This window comes from Rhopalosiphum maidis, chromosome 2 (assembly GCF_003676215.2).
Source record: "Rhopalosiphum maidis isolate BTI-1 chromosome 2, ASM367621v3, whole genome shotgun sequence".
NCBI classification, from domain to species: domain Eukaryota; kingdom Metazoa; phylum Arthropoda; class Insecta; order Hemiptera; family Aphididae; genus Rhopalosiphum; species Rhopalosiphum maidis.
Window position 1 is genome coordinate 2781414 of NC_040878.1, and position 27860 is coordinate 2809273.

Here is a 27860-nt window from a genome sequence, read left to right on the forward strand (position 1 = left end):
TTTCTACAATAATACACACAAGCTGAAATCAAAAAAATAAAATTTATAAATTCTTGAAGTACCTATATTATTAAATATTATGTTTTAATTTTATAAAAAACCTTATATTAATACTTTATTAGTTATTTAACCTTCAGGTTATCAATATTTAATTTGACCAATTAACAATAGTACAACTTTTCATTGTAGGAGACAGAGCTGGGAGAGAAACTTTAATATGACTTGGAAAATCTGTGGCATAGAAACGATAGCCGACATTTTTTACTGACGGACGTCTGCCAGTGCGCCAGTCAATGGAACTTTGGCAACTAAATACACCCCCCCCCCCCCAAAAAAAAAAAAAAATTATTATCCACTTCAGTATCTTAACCCGTCAGTAGTCGCATATGAGCGTGGCGATCACTTGATTTCTATAATCGCCATTATTGGTTTTAATTTAATTCTAATATTGTTGATATCTATTTATACCTTATGTAATCATACCTGGGAATTTCGCTATAAACAATATAACCCAATACAAAATCTTGTGTTGAAATGATAATGGATTAAAATGGCCGGTCCCGACAAAAGTGAGTACCGCGGCATATGTACTATAATATGTAAATTCCGTCGATCGGGCTCGGAAGCAAATTCAGTTTTATAATAAATAACTGTAACGGATATGTGCCTATGTATAGGAAATTTTTAATGATGAATAATCATAGTGATCCTAATTAATTATTCATACTAGAATTTTCACTTACACTTCGAATAACCACTATTTCATGTCCACTATGTCCTATTTCCTAATTCCTATATAACTACTATTTTACTATACACTATAGAGTATAGGTATTTCACTATTACATTTATTTAATCATTTCAGCTTCAACGGGCCGTCAATGATGGGGAGGGGAGTAGGTCTATTTTTCTCAGGTCGACCAAATTCAGGGGATAGGGGCCTTATGGTAAAGTTTTTGTGTATACTACATACAAATATTACTACTTACTACCTATATTTACACGTTACATTTGGTAGTGTTGTAATTCTAAATATTAATTAATTTTTACACAATAACATAGATATAGTCGATGACCGATATAGGTAGTAATATTTTGATTGTGTCTATTATTTATTTTAGTACCTACATTAGGTGTTGAAATGAGGCACGGGTTAACAGATTAACAAGTTAAGTTCAATAGAAATATACAATACAACATACAACTCAAATAAGTCGGGAAAACATTAACTGAAGTCAAACTAAGGCAACGGTTATTGCAAAATTCTAAATAGACTGATCTAATTATCTAATACTAACCGTCTACCAGTGCCGTATAAACGGTGGCCGCCGGGGGTCCGGACCTCCTCCACTGGCGCCATCATATAGGCCTAACTACACCTTTAAGTTAGGGGGACTTAAACCCTAGCATTTTTATAATGAATTAATTAAGTGGGGGCTCTGCACCTTACCCCCCCCCCCCAAACACATAAAAATGATTGTTAATAAATGTAATGTAAATCAATAAATCAATATTTTATTTTATTAATATAGTGTGCCATGTATTCGTGTGTATAACACAAATCTTTGTTCTACTGTTTTACAGGCTACAATCATAGAAGAGGTATAATAAATAATTCGATTAGATGAGGTAATTTTACTTCATACACCCATCCGAACAATTCCTATCTACACGCCGATAAAATACACACACAAAAAAGGTCAGGTTCCAGGTAGCTGGAAACCCTCGGGACACCGTGACGTACCGTATTCCCGTTATCGGTCGACTGCTATTGTAATTATTATATGGAATAGATATACAAATTACATGTAAAAATTTATTTTCACTAATTTCAACCCTTTAAAATCAATAAATCATAAATTTTGAAAATCGGGCGACACGGTGACACTCGGATAGATATTTGGAACAATTCTGTGAAAAAAAATTGGAAAAAAGTTAAATAGCATCGTCACAAAATGGGTACATAAAAATGGCCTGTTCTTTATAGATAAAGATAACGCTCTTTAGCTCTTTATAATATTCATAAAATGGCCTTCAATTTTTTTTTATAACTAATAAGAAAAACTTAAACGGAACCTTTTATTAAATTTTCAAACTTTAGGAATAAATATTTTATGTTATAAAATAATTCTCAAATTTTGGTGATATATAGAGTATTATGAAAATTTGAACTTTAAACGCTTATAAAAAAATATTATGACTCTATTTTAAATATTTCGGAATTGAACAACTTATCCAAATGAGTAACTTAAACTAACTTAGTATTAAATTAACAAGATTATTGCCCACAAAACAAAGATTAAATCAAAAAAAGGTAAAAATGTCTATAAATAATACAAAAACAGACAAAGTATTTTGAAAATTGTCAAAAAAAGTGGTACGTAATAAAAAATTACCGGTTTCGCGTAATAATTTTTTAAAGATATATTGTGCGTGATTGGAGTTAAGTGAATTTATATGCCTACGTAGTCATAACGGCCATAACGCACGTTTCTTACCCACACCCACGTAGCCAAACTCAAATAACTCGAGACTGAACAACAGATGACGAACGTCGAACATATTTACTGCTTTAAAACGTAAAATTGCCTATACACGACCCCTTAACAAATCACCGCTTCCAATTATCTTTTAAATAGGTAGGTTGTAGGCGTTGTACATAATTGTTTAATTATTGTTTTTATTACGTAAAAACTTTTATTTAATAACAATATAATATATTTAAGACTTACCTAAGTGTTTGTATGCATTAATAGCTAATTAGATTTTATTATTGTGATTAGTGATATTAAATAAAATTATTGGCCAATTTTTCTAATTTAATTCGAAATCAATGTAGATATTTAATAATAAAACTACTATGGTATAATATGCTGGCACGATTTGGGGATCTGGACTTCATAACGTCCCCTTGTGCTTGTTTAAAACTTTGAGCTTCTGTTGTAATCTCTATCAATAAATACTTACTGCCAGGCACGTATACAAAAAAAAAAATCATGGGAGGGGGGGTTACAAAATTTAGCAGTACAAATTGTGCCACAACATAATAAAACAATTTTTTCCTCATTAGTTGAAATTATTTCGAGCCCTCCCCTGTATACGTGCCTGCTTACTGCTGCTGCTAATGTAAATAGTAGTATACCTACTAATAGTAAACAAAATTTCTTAAGAATTTACCCACTTGCTGTTACCTAATACTTAAAAATAAGTAAAGACGAATTAAGACTTTTCGTTTTAAGTAGCAAATTGCAAGTATACATATAATAGATAAAAAATATCCTATGTACCTAGTTACATTGAATAATAATACAATGGTAATAATTATTGAATTAATAATATAATAACTATAATAAATCATTTTTATTTTAAATATTTAAATCACAAACTGTTATATATAAGGCACTTAACGTAGGTATTTGTATTTAACAATAAGATAGGTAGGTACTTACTTAAAAAAATAATAATGGCTATAAAAACCTAATATTTTATAATACAAAAATACAAAATTAATATAAATAATATTCATATATCAGAGGCAGACTTAATTTTATTTGTTCATAATATAAATTATTAATTTTTGTTTGTACTTTTAAAATGTTAAGTAAGTCTAATTATACCTAAATTATTATTATTTATGACATTTTTAAAATTGACGTAAAAATATATTCTCCTTCTTAACAATATAATACTGACATTTAATACTAAAAATATTTAAATAAGGTTAATTCATTTTTTTGGTATATATACAATTTAAACCATTTAGTAACAATAAAAGAAATTAAAATGTTCTGTTGCTTTAACATTAAATTATAAACATAATAATTTAAATATAACACATCTAAGTACAAACAAGTGATAAACTTGTTATATAATAATACTTAAAAATTGATAAAATTAATAATTTTTTTTTTTAGTTAAATTATATTTTACTTTGGTTCTTACTTTACAATAATAAATATTTTTAATTTGGCCTGCCTCTTAAAATCCCCTTAGTAAGACTTACTTTAATATTAGTACTTCATAAATTAATAATTATATAAACTTTGAATTCAGATAAAAACGCCATTTTATTCATACCTAGTTACATCTCGTTGTTACTTATTATTAATGCATTATGTATAAAAATTATATCATAGAACCATAAATAAATGAGTGTTTAAGAATAATTACAAATCATTTTTCATAAATAACATTTTTGTCGCGAATCTGTAACTTCAAAATCTACATTTGGGGGTTGTACCTCAAAATGGTCAAGGTTCAATGTATCTTGTGTTTTTTCCAATAGATTCAAATGTTCATCTTTTACTAAATTAACAGATTTTAAATTCATATTTAAAAATGATCGGTATGGTATTTAAATATTGATGTTGAATATTTTATACCAGATATCATGTGATCCGGAGAAGAAGTTGATGTGGCCCAATAAGAATACTGCAGTGTAGTATCTGGTAATACCTCTTGTTGTGGACGCCGTTGACATTGTGGATATGTTCCACCGAATGTCATATTTGAATTTGCTAAAAAAATATAATACAATTCATAAAATAAAAATAGTTGAATAATACTACATAATTCAATTTTAATTTTTCTTACCCATAGTTGTTGGTAAATGATTGTAGTTTGAATGATTCATTGATGAGATCTGGACAGATTGCACTGGTTGCAACTAAATTTAAGATCAGATTTAAAAATTACCTCTTTACCTCTAATGCTGGTTTTAAATATTCATAAGCCATACAACATTAATGTATAATATAATCATTGATCATAAATATTATATTATTAATAAATAGGTTAGATACAACAAATAATTGGTAATTTTAAATTTGAACGAATACAAAAATGTAAGAAATAATACCACTTACCGACAGATCGATTAAATGTGAGACACTCATTGGGTACCCCTACTACCTACTTAAAAACTCTTTTTTTTTTTACATAATTTGAAGTAGTTAAGAAATAATACATATTTTTAATATTTGTTGGAGTACTTTTATACCTATAAATTGAACTTTGGACAAATAACTTATGAGTATACAAAGTTTTAAAAGTTTGATGAGTGGAGTGAAGGTATCCTGCATTCCCGCTATATGTTAGTCCACTGCTGCGCCCATCAAAAATTTAAAAAATAATACCTGCATGAAATTTGATTTTTATAAATAGAAATACTCCGAAGAATATTATTCGTAATATGAAATTGAAATATATGAATATTTGCATTCAGTAGCAAAAAATAAAAAAATTATAACGATAAAAAAATATAATTTTTTTTAAAAAAGTAATTTTATAATGACTTAAAATTATGTAAGTTCAAAAACGTTCATATTTTCTGAAATAATGAGTGTCTTACTATAAATTACATAAATTAGGTCCCTCCGTAGATATACTATATAGATGTTATCGTATTTATATATATATATATTAATATTAAAATTTCATTATTAAAGTCTAAGATATATAAGATATAACTAAGTAAAAGTATAACTAAAAGTTACCTGAGATGGAAAATGCAATTGATGCGCTTGAGGACCTGCTGTATAGGGTGATAGAGGCCAACTGTTACTGAAATAATAATATCAGTTATTGAATATGCAATGCATACCTACAATAATAATTGTATAATTGTTGATAAATATATCATACTTGTGGTCAAATCTCGATGGTATATTAGGATTTGAACCAAAACTTGTAGGATGTGATCCTAAAATGCCTCTACTATAATCGGGTCCAAAATAAGTTCCAGGTGTACTATAAGGTGTTGTTCTATATGGTCTTTTCATTCTTCGACGTCTTCTATAGTTCCCATTTACAAACATGTTATTATATTTTGGATCTAAATAATAATTGTTAATAAAATATAGTTGCATAATAATAATAATAAAAGATTAAATAAATAAATAATGCAGTTGATTATAAATTGTGTTACGTAAATCGTTCAAAATTAGACAGCCCGTGGGTGTTTTAATATGTTACAATAATCATAGATAAAGGGATTGAATTGCTTGTTTTGTTTCTTTTCATGTCCTCGGTTGGAACTATAAACATTCTTTAGATAAGTTACTGTCATTTACAAAAAAAAATAACACAGGGACTTGTTGATTTTATAATATCATTATGCGTACTATAAACCAAAAGAAAGTTTTTAAACTAAACATTTTAAACACAAAAATTTACTAAATAAGAGAAGGTATTTACTGTTAAAATAATAGCCATATATACTATACGAGATAATATTGGTAATAATAATGTGATTATTTTTATTTGAATATACACACTATCTCTAAGAATACATTCACAACAAACACATGTGATGATGCGGTTATCCGGGTTAGGTTAGTTAAATGTATACACGAACGACAAAAAAGAACTCGTTTACAGTCGAATACAAAATAAATATGCTTTGGCACAGCACTATTGCACTATTTAAATTTTTTTTACACAGAAAAAGCGCAACACGATAACAAAAAGATAAAATTAATTTTTGAAAAAAATGATCTCGTACTTGAGAAGAAATATTGCTCAACTAGGGTGCATTCGTGTTGAGATTTTTTCAGATAAAAAAGTAAAAGAACAAAAAAGTGTACATCGTGTTGTACTCTTATTGGTCATTAAATACTATGAAGTAATTTAAACGTCTTATTGTCAGAAAGTTTAAACGAGCTTGAATCCTGAAACCTCGCCAAATGATTTAACTACAAATAACTTTACAAATAATAATTACCCTTTTTTGAATAATTTACGTACATTTTAAGGAATTCAATAAAAAATATTAATATTATAATATACAAAATGTTATAGCATACATGCAGGGCGTTTAACCCGTGAGTTCCAATATTTAATAAAATTCAAAACAGAGAAATTAAACGCGTTAAAAATAAAAAGCGTAATCAATTGTTGATTATTAAAAACTAACTCATACAGTCATACATTTTTTCAGACTTGATACCTATAGGAACTTTCTCTTTTATCATACTTTAGTATGGCCAAACAAGTCAAACCACAGATTCCTTAGATGGATCGACAATTTGATCATAATATTACCGTTCATTATAATAAAATAATTATTTATATTTTTAATCTTCTTAATTCGTGAAATTTAATATTACAAAACGTTGTTCTTTTTGTATATTTGCGACCGTGACATTCATAGTTGTATATAATCACGATTTACGATGTAAATGTTTATATTAATTAGGCTATACATGAGAATGGGTTTTTATTGCTTATATTTTTTTATGTAGTGTATAAATGAGTTGTCACAAACTTAGTAAGAATATTATTAGATAGGTGAGTTATGAGTATGAAATTATTAAATATTTGAAAATGATCATAATTCACTTAAAAATTAAAATATCGTAAAAAGCCAATAAGAGAACACAGATAATGTTCTTACCTAAAAGTTTGATAATAAGTTAATTCACTCTAATATTAAAACTAAAAGCACAATATTGAAACCGTTGAACGAAAATTTACTATGTCGTGCGTGTGTAAGACTGATACAACTCATGCGGCCGGATGCAGGTGGGACGTCCTCTTAAATGAGTTTCTACCAATAATTTATTTATTTTTTTGGATCAATACCTACCAGAACATTTTGAAGATAAATATTTATTTTTTAATCATGAAAAATATTAATACTATAAAGGTACCTATTATATTTCAAATATCCAGCTACATGTATATAGCTATATAGTAATAAAGAACATCATAACGATAACATAGGTAGGTAATCCAAATGAAATATAAAAGCTATATATTATAAACATTATGAACCATGTGTATACATAAAATATAGCAAAGGTACAAATAAATATACAATGCAACTATAATATTATGTACTATTTTATACACAATAATATTTTAGTATTTTTCCGAAATTAAAAGTATCTACGTAGTACCTACCTATAGCCAGGCTGTTATAGATGTGAGTGAATTAGTCACTGCAACATTTATAAAAGTAGATACTACAGTAATAATGTAAATATGTAATTCAAGATTTTGTTTACTTGTTTTTGAAGAAATCTGAAATTGCCATTTATGATTTATAACAGCAATTTATTTATGCGTTTTAATTTGTGATAATGTTATAATAGAACCATACTATACTATTATTTTAGTATTTATAACCTACTTTATTTCTTGGGGACTGATAGGTAGGTTATTAGTCTATTGATGTAGCATGTGCCATGTATATGCTCTCCATTAAGGTACTTACAAAATATATAATATTATTGTAATTATATTTAATTCATTCGATTTCCAGTTTCCACAGTAGGTAGAGGTATCTAGCTATTTTTATTTTAATTAATTTTATATTATCTACTACCTACGACAATCTACATTTAGCAATAAGAATGCATTAGATATTACACACTTATTTAAGATTTATATAAAATAAGAAAAAGTCGAAACTAATTTTAGTATTTCAAGGGGAAAATTGTTTTGATGATAACCAAAAGGTCAAAATAATCATTTATTTTATTTTGATTTGGAATAAATGTACACAATTAAACATAGGCGTTTATCTATATTTGCTTCTTTTCTAAATGCTCTTTAGTGTACAGCGTACTTACCTAATTTGAATATACCTATGCCCATCAAATCGCATAATATTTTAACAATACAAATTATAATCATAAGCAAGTTAAAACTTTTGGAATGAATTATCTATCTTATAATTTGTAATATAATTCTTTTATGAAGTTACACTCTTACACTTTTACAATTATTATTTACTATGTACGGATAAATATAACATCATATTTATTTGCATATAAAATAATATATGTACACCTACCTAACAAGTAACAAATAGAAAATTTTAAACTTATATTACATTTTTGTCTAATTAGGTCAGAAGATAAATTTATAAATACAACTTACTTGATGTATAAACATAGAATATTACGGAACAAATATAATTATCTTATAAACTTCACTAATTATTAAAGATACGATATACGATATAAAAATACTTAAATTAATATAATATAATAATGAAAATAGTGATAACCTATATTAGTTACGTAAATTGTATACAGGAATCAAAGAGTTGAATTATATATTCTAGACATTGGCTAATTATAATGAGAAATATGGCTTTTTTGCCTATTTTAATGAAGTTTGTTTTGTAAAACTATTACGGTGACGTCTTAGAAAGCTTTAATACCCTTAATGCAACGCTTTATTAATTATATTAGAAATATAATAACTAATTAGGTATCTATTTTAGGTCAAATATTATACCTAAATCTTTAATATTTGAAACGATAAATAGGTAGTTTGTAATTGGAGATGGATTATAAAAAAAGTATGATTCTCTCAGGTCCGTTCTTACCAAGTGAGAATTAATTTTTTTAACCTGATGGTTACCCTAACCTATAGGTTGGGTCAACTAGAGTATAAACTTACAACTTAAACTAATATCTTTCTCACAAACTTTTTAAACATTCATGTTTGGGCAACCTCTAGGTTAACACCGAAATTATAGTATTGATGTTAGTAACTATATGTTTGTTATCACATTTTTCGTTGTTATCATTTATTTATTTATTAATTTTGTGTTTTTCTTGGATATCCTAGGATACTTAAATACTGTAAAATACTGTTTTTATTTTAACATTGATAATATAGTTAGAATTTATTTTAATTCAATTAAATAAAAAGAAAAAATATTTATTTTAATTTAAATTCTATAAATATATATTGTTTAAATTATGGGTAAAAGAACAAGAGGACCTAAGTATGACGAAAGTCATCTGGTGACCCATCATTTGGTCTGGTATATCAGGGGAGGCCAACCAATCGATCGCGATACTCTTTCACATTTTTTTGAATTTTTAAATTGTTTTCAGAAAACTATTAAAATATTTATTTTTTTGTAAATTAGTGCAACTTTGTATATCCCACGAATGTAAAAATTAGATTTAGAAAAAGGCGATAAAAACTATGATAAACGAGATTATACACCGATATCGAATAAAAAAAAGTGAAACACGCAGGTACATATAATATAGGTATATTTTGTTTATTGACCTTTTTTTTTTTTGGTCGATCACGACAACCTAGGAAAACTTGAAGGTCAATCGCAAGTCTATTAAAGTTGGCTACTCCTATAATAACCGGCAACCATTAGAATCCGCGACATTTGATCCGGTTCAAAATAATCTGCTAAAAACGTTCGGTAACAAATAAATATAAAATACAAATATATAGAAATTATAATTATAATTTAAAAAAAATAATCTATAATATTATAGAATATTATAGAATGTAATAAACGGATAGTCCATTTTACATAAAGATTACCTTATATACAGAAAACAGTCGGAAAAGCCACGAATAAACGAATCTAATCAGCTCTCAACGATTTATCAGATATAAATTATTATTATGACAGAAATGGTGTAATATCCGTTTTTTTCGGTTTTAGTACAGGTGTACACCTAGCTGTATGCGAACAGCAGCGAACGTAATGCCACATACATTCATAAAAAGCCAAAAAGGCATAAATATGCCTGTAATTAAAGATTTTTTTTATATAGTATTATTGATGAGCACGAAAAAAAAGTAGTATGGCATTGTATCGAGTATAAAAAGTTGATGTCACAGAACAACGAAATATGAAACGGGTATGTACTTAAATCAGTATAACAAATTAATAGAAGCAGGAACAGGGTCTCCAAAAAGCAAAACTCGAAAATAATATTCTGGGTGAAAATAACCCTACAAAAAAGAAAATATAAAAACATAGACCAACGTCTAAAAAATACAGTAGAAAACTATGAAACTACAAACATCAATATTAATATTTTATATTACTTAATATCAAATAATATTAAAGTTACTTAATATTTAAGTCATATTGGCATAAAATATTTCTAATTATTGTTAATTTAAGGTGACAAAGAATGATATTTTTATCATTATTATATATTATTTAAAAATTTTATGCATACCGTGTATCCAAAATTCATTATAATCCAATAATTGATAATAGCATATGGCTAATATATTTTATATAATAATTTTAAAAAGGTGATTTATTTTAATTTCTTAGAGTACCTTTGATACCAATATTACAGTATACATACAAGTATATCATATTATAAATAATAACCAAGTCAAATAGTATCTAAAAGCATTATTAAACTCTAAATAAAAATAAACAAATTTGTAAACTGAAAATAAAATTCTGAAACAATAAAAATAATATAATGTGAACGCTTCAAAAATGTGTTAATTTAATAATTATATAATTATAAATCCGGTCAATTAAGTTGACGTTAGTTTTTATAATCTATACTTATACCTACTCCACTTATTTGATCAATAATAATATATTTATACTGTTTATACTTTATAGTAATGACTAATGACGGTGATTTAATTATCTAATGCAATGTACAACTATCATCTTCGTATTATTTAAGTAGGCATTTCAATCAGGCAACAGGTGCCAGGTGCCAGCCATATAGGTGGCATTCGAATATCCAATGCATAGCAAAATATTTAAGTACTACTTATATAGTACATACCTAATTAAATATTAATAGTAGTATATTTTCATATAATAATAATTAATAAATAACCAACAATGGGCTATAATTTAAATAAAAAGTGCTTATGAAGCGGGCAGTTCAAATTTTTTCCTGGATTATAATACTAGGCCTAATAATAAATAAAACATAATGATATTTTTGAAACGTAATGAATTTCATGTTTTGGTGAGCTAAGCACAACGCACGCGTACAAATCTTTATCATATGTTCAATACTGCTTTCACAGCAGTTTTCACACATTGTTACGACCATCAGCTGTCGTTTGAATGTAATAACAAACAAAACAAAATCATGCAATTTTAAAATCTTTATCGCTATTGATCAAAACTAGTTTGGACATTATAAGTTTTGTCGAAATTATAAATGCTGAATATTTTATAACAATTGTATATAAAATATTAAGATATCTAAAGGATATTTATTATATTAGCGCATATTTGTTTATATTAATTTGATCTAATGTAAAGAGTAGGTATTAAAGATAGAGAGAAAGATTGAAAATTTAAGTTTTAAAAAAATAATGTACAATTAAGTATTTACTATTTATAAATATTATTTAAAACAATACTGATGTATCTAATATTATATGCAAATAGATGAGAAAAAAAATAACACAATCATTTTATAGGTAGTCTCTAATTATATAATATAAATTTAACTTTTTTTGAATGAAATAAAGCATTTTGATGCTAAAATATTTACAATTTTTTCGGTTTTTTCTCTGTTTTATTGTATTTGTGTTAAGTGATAACTAATAATATATTAATAATTTTTTCTATAATTATTAAAATATGCGTAATTATATTTACACGAATACGACCAGTATAGGTACAATTTAAATTTTTAAAAGTTTTGGTATGAATAACATATGAAATTAATATGCATATTAAAGGTACGTAACATATAGAATGATTTAAGATAGGACGCCTATTCTCTTAGCATTGCTTGTATTTTTGAATTTTGTTTTTTAATATATTTTCATAAATGTATTATATAATAAATAATAAGTAATTTTGTACAAAACTCAAATGTATTTACTTTCCGTACTTTTTTAATTGAAAATCTATAAATAGGTAATATAATTCATGTTATTAACTTATGTTTTTTTTAATATACGAATAACACACTAAAACATGTAAATGACTTTCAAAAACTTATAAATTTACCACTATTTATATAATCACTATGAATAGATTTGCTCGGTAATATTATGTCTATGGACTGTAATCATATTAATTCTATAATTATGTTATGTACATTATTGATAGGTATTTTCGATCGTTATAACTATAGTATTTTTAATTTAATCGAGACTGGCATAATATATAAGTAGGCACTTGTATCTAATTTAATGATTAGTTAGGTACTTACCTAAATAGGTATTAAAATTAAACATGCATTCTAAATTCTAATTATTTTTTGTGTTAAAATCACTAAACATATACTAGGTACTTAATATATTTATCTGCAGAATAATTAATTTATCATGATCTAGCCGGATTTTTTTTTAATATATTGGTTCTAAACTAAAATGTTAAAAAAATTGTTTTCAGCTGAATTAGTTTTAACCAGTTCCAATTCTGTGTAGTAATAATTAAACTTAGTGCAATAATCTAGAATATCATTTGTTTTTTTCATGATTTTTTTTTTACAATATTTTTATTTTTAAGCAAGTTAGTTGTTAGAGTATGTAAAATATAACAAAATAAAAACTCTCGTAACTCACTAAAAAAAATAAAATGCCGTAATGAGCTTACCTCTTTAAAGTTGATAATTCATCCTATTATTAATAAAGATTACTACACAAAATTGAAATTGCTGAAAATAAATATTTCTTGTTGTATGTTTTGTATGTTTGTTAGTGTCTTCGTGATATTTTCGAAACTTCTATATAAATATTTTGTAATACCTAAATCAGTGGTGTAACCAAGGGGGGGGGGTTAAGGAGGCTTCAGAAAGTGGTGTTTTCGTTACCTACACTAAAAGTTGCAGTAACTATTGTTTCGCCTATACTTTGTAACTAAGTATTTCTTTATAGAGCTAACAACAAGATCTTTCGAAACCATTACCCAACATCATATTCACAATGCACTAGAAAAGCTTCGAGCAGATGAACCCTTCAAACACATATTTAAGAATATTTTGGAAGTAACAAACTTAGCAAATGTTAAAATATATTTGCCTTGGATATATAGAAGGCAAACCGCCAAACCATATAAAATAAATATAAATCCAATAGATTCAGACACAACAAAATATCAGTGTTTCATCTTTTTCTCGGTTTCATCATTCAATAATAGCGAGTACGAATTATTCAACGGTTAAATAATATAATGCAGGGACTCCTTCTATCAAATTTTAGTATTTATGGCAATGAAACTATTTTTAAGGACGCTTTTATCTGTGTTCAAGATTTTCCAATTAACGATACTTCTATTCTTAAAGCAGAGTTGCGCATTTGGAGATGTCAATAGATAAATAGCTAGGAACTTAGTCAGATTCGGCTACTAATACGTTACCCCATTGCACAGATATTATACCAAATATTCAAATATTTTTGCAATTATTTTCAACATTGCCAATTACCTCATGCTAAATCTAAACGTACGTTTCAACACTGAAACGATTAAAAATTTATATTAGGTCAACTATGTCGAAAGAACGACTTAATGAATTGGCTTTGGCTAATATTAACAAAAAATAATTTCTAAATGAAATAATCAAATCATTTTCCAAAAAGGCATCCAGAATAATGCAATTAGATGACCGTAGCAAGTAATAAAATACCAAAAGGCAAAAATAAATGTATTTTGAAATCATAAAATAAAATAAAAATTATAATTTATGAAATTTATTTTTTCACATTTGTATTATAAAACAGTTCCTATACTATCTACAGATATATGAGCCCAGATGTATAAATGTGTTATATAAAGTATGTAATAGGTAAGAAAATATTACAATTGCCTTTTATACGACCTATATTGAGCCTAGTTATTAAGATATCAAATTCTGATTTACTTTGTTTAACCCCCCCCCCTCCCACATTGAACAATCCTAGGTATGTCACTGACCTAAATCAAATGTATTTAATTAAATTTTTTAATTTCTTTAGTTGAATTATATTATTACAATAAAAAAAAAAATCATCTTTATTTCGTAATTCATACATTTACTAAGCTATTGATATAATAAATTACTTCGTACCTAAAGTCCAGTAGTTGCCTTTTCTATCACCGCCACCATCCCTAGGTATTTTGAGAAAGCACTCGTTTAACGACAAATTGTGTCTTATTGAATTTTGCCAACCTTTTTTGTTCTTCTCAAAGTACGGAAACTTAGCCGTGATGTACTTATAAATTTCAGACAACGTAACTCGTTTATATGGTGATTGTTCAATGGCCATTGAAATTAGAGCTACGTACGAATACGGAGGTTTTGAAGGCAAAGTCGTAGCAGCTGGCTGCTGTGGTTGTTGTTGGTCAGTAGACGTCGGGGATCGTTCCTCAGGAGACCCCAAAGAAGTAACCGTATTGCTACTAATGTCACCCGAATGTACAATACCATTATTTCTAAACATGAATACATATATGTATACTAAATCTCACATATTTGTAATTCATTAATAATTAAAACTTATAAGAATATAATAGTTTTGTACATACTGCAAGTCCGTTTCTGTAGGATAAATAGTTAACGGCACTAACTCTGTGGTAGATGGTTCGTGCATAGAAATATGATGAGAGTCTTGAAAATAGTTAGGTCGTTTATCTTCACTGGTGTTGTTAGCATTTATATCTGTATCATCTCCTGAGTAAATACAAATCAAATACAATTTAATATTTACTCCATAGCGAATTATAGTAAATATTTGTTTATTTATCAGCTATAATATCTATGGTTAGGTTAGTATAGTATTGAAAATACTATTAATTACTAATAATGTACTTAATTCTTAAATATTAAATGTAAATATTATGACATAATATTAAATAAAATACATACAATCGTATCTACATTGTAGATTCCACCAATAATAATTGTTACGAACTTTAAATAAAGTGATATTACAAGATGTTTAGGTTGAAATATTCATTTTTATATACCTACTTATAATATTATACATACCCGTTAACAATTATTTACATATACATATATATGTATATAAATCTATATAAACTATTTAGACGCCGTATTATAGACTTATACATATAGAAAAAAAACGTTCTCATAAAAACGTGTTTAAAAACGATTTTAGATCCTGTTAAATATTATTTATTACAAAATGGCTAAATTGTTTACTTACATACATATATATATATATATATATATATATATATATATATATATTATAACTTAAAACCTCAAGACAACAAACTGCAGCATACGCTAAAACTAACATTAAACGCAACAGGTTTTAAAAGGGTTTTTTCGATTTTTATGTCGTAAAAACTCTAAATAGTATACTTTTTTCAAACTAAATATTATATTATTACATAGGTCTCATAATTAAGTTATGGATTTTTAAAAAATGAAAAAAATAAAAAAGTTTAATGATTTCATACCGTTATTTATTCTAATAACAAAATCATTATAATAACTAAAATAATATGTTTTGATTAAATCGAGATGTACACAGGTAAATTTTACGGAGATAAATGTATTTAAAATACACAAATTATTAGTAAAATAGTAAATTAATTCTGAAAGCAATAATATTTATATGGATCAACTATCTAATAAATAATAATACATACTTTCAACAGATTATTTTTCAGGTATAATTATTCTCATAAAACTAATTAGAATTCCAAACTATATTATTGAAGTAAATTCATAAAATTAATCAAAATATGTAATTGTATATCTAAATTTTGTTTATATATTTTTAAAATTTTAATTCGCTTATTACAAACATCTGCAATAAACAATATAGGAATTTAAAATATATAAGTATTAATCCTATGTCTGCTGGTTGGCGACGTGTCTACTCAATTCGATAAACTAGCCGTGGCGTTTAACAGATCATTAAAATGGTCCTCGTTAAGTACACCCCTCTCCCAACACCTCTTGATCCTACTGCCGATACCTCCACCCCTTCCGAGTTATGATTGAAACGTGACGAAACTACCTTTTCTGGGCCACCTCTCTTCTATAAGTCTGTGACCCATTATTTTAAAATACTATATATAAAAAATAAAAATGCATAAAAAACCACACCTACTCACACGGGTCACTCAAGTAAATAAAAAAAAAAAAAAAATTAGAAAAGAATCCTAGTCAGGCGAAATTTAAACATATGATTCTAAAATAATTTTCCTCAGAAAAATTATAAATAGGTATTTTAATATATTTAACTTAGGTACTTTATAAATGTAGGTACTATATGTATTATGTATATACTTATTTCAAATTATTAATAACTGAACAAGAAATTTTATATTAGAATTCAGAGTATTTAAATATAGTTAAAGTCGGATATAATGATCCACTATTGCTACGGCAATGAAATATTTAATAACTTTAATAAGTTGTCTATTACAACTTTATAATAATAATATATTTTATAATGTGTATCTAGGTACACAGTTAAACTAAACAAATATGTTATAAATAATATTTCAATAACCAAATGCTTGGTAGTAGTTCGTCTATAGTGTCGTTCCAAAATTTAAACTCACCCAAACTTTGGGAAATTTCTCAGTAGAACATAGTTTAATGAATATTACGATTACAGCAGCCAATAATTATGTAGAATACGATAAAAGTCATACAACATGACAAACGACATAGCTGTGAACCCAGCTTTAGTTTTAATAATTATTATTATAGGTACACCCATATACTCCATAGATTTTATATACTTAATAAGGTTTATGGATACACCAAGTAAAAATTAAATATCAATAAACATAACATTTTGAATCTTACCTCGCATCGAAGTATTTTGTTCGGTGTAAAAACAATCTTCCTGAACATCTTGAAGATAGGTTGTTTCGTTTTTAATATTACTCTGAAATAGGTTTTTAATAATATTAAAATTTAAAAATACGATTTTATAATTTACAAATTACTTTAAATGTGGAAACAAGATAATTTATTTTCTATGAAATTAAAAATTATGCGATATAAATTTTTATAATCTACATTGTCTTAATTAAAAACTTTATAAATTACCTACCACACGAATTAACATTGGAGTAGGTATATAAAAACTGAATTACTTACGGATTTTATTATGTTACTAAGTATTTATTTGTAATTAATCGTTTATTACTTAATTTATTTACTGACTCACATCGTCACATGATGTTATTCAAGGGTTAGGTGATAAATATAATATAATCATAATCAAAACAATATTACTTTTTAATGGGTAGAGGTTTGATTAAGCAAACAATTGTTTACTTTTTTTTTTTTTAATTTACACATGCCACGCAAAATTGTTTATATAACTACGTAAGAGAATAATAAACTCATATAGCTTCCTGGTTGAACAGCTCGGTACTCTCTGCACTGTTGCAGTACAAATGTACGAGCATAAATATCACTTTGAAATAAATAATATTAGTTAAGTGAAAAGAAACCATTTAAAAAAAAAAAATAATTTGTAAAAATGTAGTAAAAAGGGGTAAATTGCTTTGCAGTTACTATGTTTATAAATCATAGTTGTTTTATTCCTGTAACTAGTAAATTTATACACCTATTTGTTTATTAATAAAATGATGAATTTGTTTTTTTTGTTTTTTTTTTGTAATTTAATCTTTAGTTAGGTTATTTAGAAATATTTTGTATAATTATTTTAGTCATAATAAAATATTACACATTATACTGTTGTACAGTAATATTTTCCAACACTTGATAGCTTATGAATACTAAAATACCTACATAGAATACAATAAGTACTTTAAAATATTTCGAATGAATTACTAAAAATTAAATTGTTGACACTTTTAATTCCAAAAGGGTAGGAATTACATTCACGTGTTAATTATAAGTATCTATATGTTTATTGTTTAATATTAATAAACAATAAACATTGCAATGTTAAAATCGACTTGATTATTGAAGGATTTTTAAAAATAAAACAACAAATAAAAAACATGTAAACGAATAGAAATATGCAATTAAATATATTATTCTAAATCATAATCTATATAAATTTATAAAAATTATTAAATATTTGAATGTTTAAAGAAAATACTAATTGTTATACTTATAAATCTTGTTAGATTTAACACATTACATATTATGTAGTGTAATTAATAATTATACGCACGTAAAAATATTCATAAATGAAAATTAAACAAAATTAATAGGTATTATTGCTCATAATATACGTAATATAGGTACGTAATATATATATATAAACTATACTGCTGTGTACACTGTACATGTAGTATAAAATAAAATGTAAATATTTGTAAATTCATTGGGAAAACGGGAAATACTGTTAACACAAATCTGCTGTATAAATAGGTTTTTACTTAAACTCGTTATTGAGTACTTACAGAGGCCATGTTAAATTTGAAGTCAACTATAAATAAATATGATAGGTATAAATACGAATAAAAATGGTTATGAGTGAAGCAAATGAATGAATCAGCATCAGTTATTTCTATAAGGACATTTTACAATAAATTTATATTATTTTGAGTAATACATTTTTCTATTAATACTTAAAAATCAATGTTTATGAGTTTACTTTATCTTATAATGAATACAAGTTACATTTTAACATGAAATCTATATTAGGTATTATTGTTTTTAATTAATTATTAGTCAGGTCATCAATGAATCGAAGTACCTATAACGCATAGATTAGTATGAAAATAAGTTAATGGTATAAATAACATAAAATTAGTCTAGACATTTTGAAAATGTCATTGCGTATATAAAATAATACTATACGAAAGGCCGAAAAATTGCAAATTTCTTTGATTATGTTTTTTGAATTAAAAGTTACAACTAAAAAACTAAAATAATTGTCTAAATTAACAGTTATCGTTGTTTCAAACTTCAAATGCTTGAAATAAAAACTTTTGACGATATACTTATGATATTGTTAAATTACTATAAAAATAGCTCTTATAAAAATCAAGGTTTTAATTTCTTGTATTTAAAAAAATGTGTTATTGACAAAATCATTTTTTTTGTTACCTATTTAAAACAAAAATTTAAAAAAAAATTAATTATTTCAAATATCTATAAAAAGCTTAAAATCATTCTAATTATTTTCAAAGTTTTAATAAGTGTAGAAAATGAAAATTTCAATAACAGTATGTAATGTTACAATCAATATTTTTTCAATAATAACAAAATACCTAAAATCATTTGAGGAAAAAATAGAAATTGTTATTTTACGTTTTATTTCCAATTTTGTCAAAATTTAAACATCACCCAAAGACAAATAAAAGTTGATATCATATGTTATTGATAAAATTATTTGAATTGAAGTTTCTATAGCAAAAAATATGAGAAACGTATGCAATTTTTAAGCCTATGGTATTAAAATTGAAAGTTAAACAAATTTTAAACTAAAAAATAATTTAAAAATTCTCGTGATTTTAAAGAATTAATTTGAATTGAATAAATTTATCATATACATAGAAAATGTTAATGTAGATTCTGAGTGAAACAATGAGTATATTTGTATTACAATGATGCACATTTTTATGATCTATCTTCATCTTTTAGGGTTAAACTAAACATTTGATTTTTAACTTTGAAATGGTTTCTTCTAGGTAGTAAATTGGATAGAATTGGTACTTTGGGAGATCAAAAGTAAAAATTTCCAGTAATTTTCAAAATAACCAGGAAAATACGAAAGACGGGACATTATACGCAAGACCAATATTTGACTTAGGCTATTTCATAAATTCAGCATGAAATAAATTCGAACCAAACTATCAAACATCTTTTACTGTTCGAAAATCGTACTTGAAAATATTTGTCGAACCAGACTTATTGGCCACGATAGTACAAAGATCAAATATTTGTACAATTCTTCAAAAGTTATTTTTAAAAAATAAAAATTGATAATCATTATTTAGAAATAATTAGACTATTGGCGATAGAAAGTTATTAACTGTAACAGGCACTTTATGTACCATTTATAATAATAATGATACAAAGTATTGAGTTCGACTTAAAATGATTTTAGCCTCTAGGTTCGGTTCGGTTCGGTGTGAGTTCAAAAAAATAATTTAAAGTTCGGTTTAAGTTAGGTTCGATTTAAAAAATCAGGGTTTGACCCATCACTAATCATATATTTAGTAATATAGGATGATAGCTGGTTGTTTTCGCTTAGAATCGTTTTTCGTACGCAATGATTTATTGTTGAATTTAAATGTAAAAACAAACATTACAGTGACTTATTACTCCTCGTTGATGAGGTACACTCGACACCTACTGTACAATAATGCAGTTTTACATACTTCTCCCCATTCTTAACCTAATACCAAAGTACAAACTTTATAATTCAAATGTTTTATCTGCGAAAATCTCTCGTAAATATTGAATCATTTTTCCTATTTCAAAAAACTCATCAGTATCGGACACAAAAACTATTTAGTATTTATTCTTTGTATAAGTAGATAGGTGGGTTGTTTAAATTATAACAATGTAAATACTAAACAATTTAATTAAATTAGAAAAATATGAATATTAAAAATCGTATCTTAATAGCTATGATTGATTTTTTTCCTTTAAGATTTTTGTATGTTATTGGATCTTTTGTTATTTTATCATCAGAGTACCTATGTATAATATATATTGTATAATAACTATGATGTGGATCCAAAACGATTGAAAACCTCTAGTATAGTTGATTACAGTAATTTAATAAACGAATATTTTTACTTAAAAATAAATGCATATAATCTATTATAAGAAAATAATTTCAAAAATGTAGTAGTTCAAATAGATAAATAAATAGACAGAATTAGTGAAGGTTGTTCTCACAATGTTACACAATAGGTATACTAGAATTGTTTGCAATTTGCTGTTAGTAATAATATTTGTATATAAATTTTATAAACAACATGACAAAAACTTAGCTCCAATATTATCATTTTTTTAGATCCGGTTACTGTGTAGGTACTACTGTGTGATTTTTTTGAATTATTAATAAACATAATATCATCCATTAACACATAAATTGGTATATGATGTAAATAAAAACAAAATGTATACACATTAAAACAATGTTTTATTCATTATTATATATTATAGTATTTCATATTACTTCAAACTCCAAAATGATAATCAACTTTTAATAGTCTTATGAAACTCAAAAAGAAATATTGACATAATTAGAGCAAAATATCTTAAATCAATATAAATTTTCCACTTTGTTAAATTATTGTATAATTAGACTAAATTTTAAATTTTAATTCAATCTGTAAACAATTATTTTTTATGAAATATTGAATACTCTACATAATATAGATAGAATACTTATTAAACTTGATTTTCTTAATAAATAATTTATACACACACATTTATATAGATACTTAGACATTTTTTGAATATAAGAAATAAAAAAAAAAAATATTGAACCACTACTTATAGATACTTTACTATAAACTATAAAAACAATAAAATAGATTACATTATAGATGATAATATACACATCTATTTAAAAACTGTAAACACTCAATATTTAAATATTTTATTTTTAGAAAAATTTTAATTTTTACAATTCAAACATTTATACTTCTATAGTTTTACCTTTAGTTAAACATATGTTTGTTTTATTAAAAAATTTAATAACTTTTTGATGGTAATCTATATATTTTATTTCATAAACTAAATTAAATTACTTTTACACAAATATCGATTATTGAATGAATATAAGTAGTTTTTTTTTATCAAGCAGGAAGAATGGAGTATTTTAGCGTGTCTATATTTTATTAAAATTGTAATGACCACTTGCCGATCTATAATAAATATTTTTATTGAAATTAAAAATATAGATTCCCGTTAACAATTAATTAATGAATTCTTCAATAAACATAAATTAAATACGTAACTTACCTTAAGAGGATGCCATACCCGCATGTATTTTCTGTATCTTACTAACGTACATCATAACAAATTTGCGTTCAGCAGAACACATTTTGTGATGTTAGCTTTAATGTTAGAGTAAATTTACTAATAATCAAATTTTAAGGTTATAACATTATCTAGAAAATTACTTATGCTTTTATTAATATTATTATTTTAAAGTGAGTTATGAACATTTTAAAGTTATAATATTTTACATAGCTATAACTCACTTTAAAATGATTTTTCATTTTTTAGATAATTTTCTTACCTTTAAATTTGATAATAGGTAAATTCACTCTAATATTAAAGTTAACATTACAAAATGTGTTCGGCTGAACGCAAATTTGTTATGATGTACGTTAGTAAGATAGAAACAACACATGCGGGTATGGCGTCCTCATAAAAAAAAAATTGTAGAATTTATATTCTATTTTTCACTTCAAGTTTATTCTGAACCACAAAAAAATATTCACTTTCAATTTTAAAATACTGATATTTGAATCAGTGCCGGTCACATGACGGTCAAGTTTAGTATTATACGAGAAATTATCATCACAAAAATAATAAGATGTTATAATTACCTATACCTATTTACTATTGAAAAAAATCATATTTTTAATTCGAAAAATAAATAAACAGCTGTATAAATGTAAAATTTAACATTTATAGTTGAATATTTTTGGACAAAAGTATAATTAAAAAAAATAAATAAATAAATAAAAATAAAAAAAATAAAATATAAATCAATACTCAAAATCATTTTTTGAAATTATTAAATTGTTGATTATTTATTTATTCAATATTTTAAGAAAATGTTTTTAATTATTTAATTTTATAGTATATTCAAACAAGAATTTAATCGAGCTATTATATTAAGAATTATAAAATTTAACCAGTTTCATATTTGTTTTTATAGTTATATATTTCAATATATGTATAGTAGAGAGCTAATAATTTAGAAGTAGAAACTATAGGTAAGTATAATATTGATTTACACTCGTAAAATACAATTTCAAATATGAATATAATATGATATAATTAAATGCATATCTATGTAAGCAAAGAAATTTGTATTGTTATAATTTATATTAACTGTATGATTATACATAACATAAATATAAATCGTTGTTAAATGTATTCTATTATAAATGTAATCATATACATATTAAAATATATATTATTACAATATCTATACAAAATAAAATAGAATTTTCCAATAATAAATTATGCATTATTAATGAGGTAATCTTTTAGGTCGCTGTTAATAATGTTTAATAATAGATTAACCATCATAAAAAAACTTTGTACAATGAGTGCATATGGTTATAATGTTATATCATGATATCTATGTCACGTGCACTATAGCACGAATTTTCAGAAAATAATGTCGACCGTACGCTATTGAACAAATCGAAAAAAAATTTTTTATACTCCTGGCTAACATATTTGGATAGGACGTTTCGTAATAGACACAATGTGATGATGTCACTTCAGTAATATGAATATTATATTGTGTGTCTAACACTCTAACAAGTCATACTAACACGCAACTAATTTTTTTCATAGAAAACTGAACGAAAACCATTTCTAAAATAGGTCCATTTGAACTTTATATACGTTTTAATTTTAGAAAAATTGTAATAACAACCCACCAATTTAATTGTTACAAAAATACATTACGTTATCGGTTCTTCATTCTATTTTTATGATATTGAATACAAAAAACGTGAAATTATCGATATGAAAATAAGAAATATGTAGGTAATCGCAGATAATATTATGGTAGTTAATTGATTTTAATTTTCCTTTTTGCATTATTGTTTTCAAATGATTATGGTTTGAAATAATTCTTAATGATATAAAATTAAAAGAAATGTTGAAGAAGTCTGTAATTATTTTTTTAATTTTACAAGGAATATACTAAAACTTAAAAGAGTGCTCTCAATGAGAGATTAGAAATTTCTCCTCCAAAAAATTTTTTCCTATCCATTAAATATACATTATATCTTATCACAAATTCTTATTATTATAAATATTTACAAATTGTTTTTATCTAAAAAAAAAAAAAAAAACGAAATATACAATTTATAGGTACCTAGCCAAAAGGGTAGGTCTAATTTACGAGCACACTTAAACATAAAAATAAATACATCTAGGTAAGTAGGTACTAAAACTGTCTTTAAACTTGTATAAATTATTTTATCTATAAAATATTATTGTACATATTATTATGGAAAATAATAAACATTAATATAGTAATTTCGTGATTTATTATCAAGATATACAACAATTATTAATTTAATATTGGTATAGTTATAAACTTCAATTTTTCATTTAAACTTATATTTTTCGTATTCTACAGACTATTGTGTTTATCTTTATTTATTATATTGTAACAAACTGTATTCTCGCATTTTAAGTTATAAGACGAATATAACATTATTTTTTAAGTATAAATGCAGTGATTGTATAGTTGTATGTATTTTTTTGTATCTAATAAAATATACCAACCTACTATATAGTACTATATATTATACACGATTTACCAATAAAATTAACGACTAAAAAATTATTACATTTTACGACTTTTTAAACTAAAAAATATCGTGAAATAAAATGCTCAAGTACTATACATAATATGTAAATTGATAAAAACTATGATACACTATGTATTTCTTGAAGACAAAGATTTTCCTATACAATATCATTATTTTAATAAATCAACAAGAATTTCAAGCATTTTCCAAGACAGCTAAAATTTTTAAACAATGAAATTCAGTATCATAATTTACTGCACATATTATCTATACATATGTACAAAATGCATAATACAAACAAATAGGTATCTAGACAAAGGTACACGCGCGCGTACTTCATTTACAATTAAATTACAAGTAGCTTGCTAGAACAACCATTCGGCGTTTATAAACATACAGATTATATAAGTGTACTTGCTATAATATTTTATTTAATATCGAACACCGAAGTGTACATTATTCATATACGTAAATAGGTAAGTGACGTACTAATGAAAAATGCGTATAAAAATGATCTACACTGAACTTTTTGACTGTATTAGAATTAGTACTTACTCGGTCTTTGGAGAGAGAGTCAAAGTTGTAGTTCTCTGCTGCAGTTGTACCGGCCAAATCGCCGGAGCCCGGAAAGTAGCTCATATAAAATACTCCTCAGACTGTGCAGATCTCTCGAATTGGGCCCGAAAGCAGCGCGATGACCGACGAGGGGTGGTAAGCTGAATGATATGTAAAGGTATTATGTATACGCAAAACGTACGGAATCCGGCCAAGTGCACTCGTTCAGTGCGTGGACGTATTATATATGTAAAAAATACGCATATACAATGTACGGGTACGCGGGTAATAAATAATGATCATATTATTTGCAGCGCGTAGGGTTGTTCGTGACCGCCGACGATACTGGTGCCGCTGTCATCGGAAGATCCATTTCGCCGTGACGGGAGATGATATATGGGCCGTCGAATCCGCGGCGTTCGAAAATCGATGAAATTATCAAACACCACTGGCGACGAGACGGACGCGTAGGACGTATCGCGAATACGCGACGGGAATAACTACGGTCTGCGGCACTTCGGTCGCGGAACGGAAATAATAATTTAATATATTATTATTGTTTTAGTATTCTGACCGAAACCTATACGGCGGGCGTAGTGGGGGGGGGAGGGCAGTCGCAATTATACAAAATATTGTTATAATATTATAGTCGCGGCCCGTTGCGCGGTGCCGATGGACTTCGGCGGGTGGACTCGTTATCGCGACGGCTTCGACAGGGTGAGTGAACGGGTGCGCGTTCTCGCCGAGCGACTGTGCCTACACGCGCTGTGCGCGTCGCGCTGCCACTCATTGGGCGAGACCCCGCGCTGACGTCACCGCCCACCGGACTGGACATTGGCGGCGGCGGCGTCGACGCCCCGGCGGACGACCGCGTACGCGACGACGACCCACCGTGGAGCGTGCGTGCGTGTGCGCGTGCATCTGAGTCGGCACAAATTATTTAGGCTATACGCTATACTCGGCGCGTCTCGCTCGCCGCGTATGCGTGCGTAGACATATTTTTTTTTGATAATTTTTTTTTTTTACCCGTTTATGAGTTTTCTTCGCTGCACATTTGCTGTAACAATGATTACGATGTATATTAATATAATGCGTTATACTTTACAGTTGTACACGAGATTATTGATATATACATTATAGGTATTTATTCCATTTATGGGATATAGCCAAACATACATATATTAATAATAAATTGTTATATAAGTCGGAAATATGAAATTTTCCATCATGAATATAACATTAATTTAATTATTTTTAGAACTTAAATAGCTGTTCCGTATTGATTAAAGTGTTGATAAGTTGACAACGATTTTAAACCGATGTTTACCTGTGTACAATTAATATCCCTGAACTATTCAAAATCAAAGACAAATTTAACATTATTTTAATGAGTTTATTTTGGAAAAAAATACGTAATAATAATATGTGTAATATACAGTGTAGGTACACTAAATCATTATTGTCGATCTAATATGCTTATAGTTTATGTATATTTATGATACGTATATATTATATAGCCATACTTTATTTTTATTTGATAAAAGTTAAAACTGTTAAAAGGCTTCAGCTACATACAAATGTTTAGCCTATAAGTTAATTTATATACTTATTTATAAATTATATCAAAATATTGAGAACAAATAATTGAATCTACGGGCCGTGGCATAGAAATCTTTTATGAATGAATTCTTTTACATTTAGGTATCTATATAATATGATACATACATGTATATAGTATAATTATAAGACATATCTTTAAAACGTTGGTATTAACGTATTATAATTTATATATAATAATAGGTATATTCTGTATACGTGTGTCCATTGTTCAGCAATTATCAGTTATTGTTGCAGGAATAAGACGCACTATTTTTGATGTACCTAATAATGCGCTCTATATCGTCTACCGCTACATACCTAAAAAAAAGATAACTACAATAATCGCTATATGTGTGTATATATAAATCAGTAATAACTTCAAATGTAGAGCTATCAAAATACGTAAATTTTTTTTTAGCTAGACAAATAATATATTATATATAGGATAGGTATAGAATAAGCTATATATATATAAGGATAATTTGGTTAGGAAGGAAACTCATGTGACCAGTAAATCTGACAGTGTACGTGTAATTTATATTTTTAAGACGCAAATATG

General features: G+C 26.1%; 1 protein-coding gene across 1 annotated transcript; it reads right to left on the reverse strand.

Moving 5' to 3' along the window:
- Window positions 1-3810: 3810 nt before the first annotated feature.
- Window positions 3811-26400, reverse strand: LOC113553773 (forkhead box protein I1c-like). Its single transcript, XM_026957285.1, has 9 exons — window positions 25703-26400; window positions 17493-17574; window positions 15227-15371; window positions 14769-15133; window positions 5644-5833; window positions 5496-5562; window positions 4594-4666; window positions 4383-4517; window positions 3811-4305 (listed from the first exon to the last, which is right to left on the reverse strand). The coding sequence occupies exons 1-9, from the start codon at window positions 25784-25786 to the stop codon at window positions 4181-4183; spliced, it is 1266 nt and encodes a 421-aa protein (XP_026813086.1). The 5' UTR covers window positions 25787-26400; the 3' UTR covers window positions 3811-4180.
- Window positions 26401-27860: the final 1460 nt, after the last annotated feature.